Below are 1955 nucleotides of genomic sequence, written 5' to 3'. Positions count from 1 at the left end.
CTGGACTCCCGCGTTACCGCAGGTGCCAGATGGTGGAGCTTGTTGTTGTTGTTGTTGCTGTTGTTGTTGTTGAGCTTGCGCTTGAGCTTGTTGCGGCTGTTGTACATTTGGAGTGTAACCGGTGCCGGTTGGCTCCTGCTTCAACGTTGTCTCCTGATGATGGGTGTGAGAATGATGGTGGGAGAGAAGACCAGGATCGTAAGCATCCTCGTGACCCGTCAGCCAGGTCGTGGTGGTGGTGGTTGCCGTGTCGTGATAACCAGGCGGTGGGGGTGGTTTCGAATCGACCTGCAGCAATTCGACGGTCTCGCCGCTGTACGCGGTCGAGTGTAGGTTGGGGTGAAGGAACGGCTGGCCCGCCAAGGTTAAGGTTGGTGACGGTAATGGCGCCCACAGCTCCTGACCCGTCGGCTGTTGCGGTTGCTGCTGCTGCTGGTCGCCCTGGAGATTGCTCAGAGGCGAGGACTGCGTACAGGTCGTGGTGAAGACGCCGCGATAGGTCAACGTCGGTACGTTGCAGATATTCACGCTCGTCGCGGGCGCGGTAGACGTGGAATGCGGTGAGTATAAAATTACACCACTCTGCAGCGCGTTACAGCGATCCGCCTCGTCCTGGGTTTGATGGTGGCGCGACGGCGGGCTGCTCGAGGAAGGCGCGTTCGACGTGACGGCATTTCGCGCGTCCTGATGGTGATGATGCCGATGATCCCTACCGGCGGACGGACCGTTCTCGTCTTCCTCCGCAGTCGCCTCTTCTAGAGAGAGATCCTCGCTCGCCAGGCTGCCTGTGTGAAACACCGATAAAATCATCGTTTAGTCTCAATTTCAAACGTACCACGTGCATGTATGTCATCGTACATGTATGTTTCATGTCCTATATACGAAACGAATGGGTGTGTATTTGTATCGGGAACCGACAGGAAGAAACACGCGATACGGGGGTGACTTTATCTCTCAAAGGCTCTATCTTTTGTCTGCATCCTGCCGCGCGTTGTTACTTCCTTTCATACGCATATAATTGCTTGACTGACGTTGAGGAAGTACTCATCAAAATCACGAACAAATGAATGCTTGCAATACTGTGCAATTTTAGTTTATATAGAAAGATTTTACCGAATTCGATAATGTTTTCCCGATGTACCGTCGATAACTTGTCGGACATATCGCTGAGGAATAAAACACGAAGGAATCGTAATTGTGCGTTTGCGCTTTTATTAAATATACGTGCTTGCATGTCGGGAGATAAAAAGGTATATAGCAAACGCTTTTGTAAAGCTGTACGATAATCGGGAGGGTTATTACGGTACTGGGAGGGTGGCGGAGGTGGGGACGTGGCTGGAAGCATGAATGAACCGAACCGAAGGGATAGTGGGAGGAGGCGGGCGAGGAAGAGGAGGTGGTGATGCAGAGGAGGGTCTCTGAATGTCGGGGTCGTTGAGTATTGATCCGCGACAGGCGGACAGACCTTCGATATTACGTGTTTTCGCGGGCAAGTGTAATAAACGTCAGTAACACGCCTCGTGGCTCTTCGCCGCAGACGCTGTACCGGCTGATGCTTGCGCACCGCCGAGAGTGCGGTACTCGAGTACTTTGGACGATATCTAAATTTTCCCGCGAATGATGCAGATGTTAACGACCAGGCATCGAGGAACGCGAGGAGCTCGCGAACGTAGAATAGAAAGCGAAAGGTCGACGAAAGCGAAACAGTACGTATTCAATGAGCGCCGTGTTTTCGCCCATGTAATCCTGTTAATGTTCGCCGAATCACGAAGGATACAGATTGTATCCAATCGGTCCCGCGGGTCTCAATTATACAACAATGATCGCATACAGTATATTATATTGTCCCCCTTTGTTGCGTTACGCCATCAACGAAACGCATTCGGAGTAAATAAAGTCCTAACGATGAAGAAGTAGGTATTCGGTTAAAGCTGCGTTGAGAGAAACGAGAGGAT

At 51.5% G+C, this 1955-nt stretch overlaps 1 protein-coding gene across 1 annotated transcript in view; it reads right to left on the bottom strand.

Annotated features, from left to right (window-relative positions):
• Nucleotides 1-1955, bottom strand: part of LOC108756488 (early growth response protein 1-B) — a 22259-nt gene that overhangs the window by 1004 nt on the left and 19300 nt on the right. The window contains exon 3 of the mRNA XM_018500351.1: nt 53-785. Within this exon, the coding sequence (XP_018355853.1) occupies nt 53-785 (733 nt within the window). The remainder of the gene's footprint in view (nt 1-52; nt 786-1955) is intronic.

Source organism: Trachymyrmex septentrionalis, unplaced genomic scaffold (assembly GCF_001594115.1).
Source record: "Trachymyrmex septentrionalis isolate Tsep2-gDNA-1 unplaced genomic scaffold, Tsep1.0 scaffold127, whole genome shotgun sequence".
NCBI classification, from domain to species: Eukaryota; Metazoa; Arthropoda; class Insecta; order Hymenoptera; family Formicidae; genus Trachymyrmex; species Trachymyrmex septentrionalis.
This window is presented reverse-complemented; position numbering and strand designations above follow the sequence as displayed.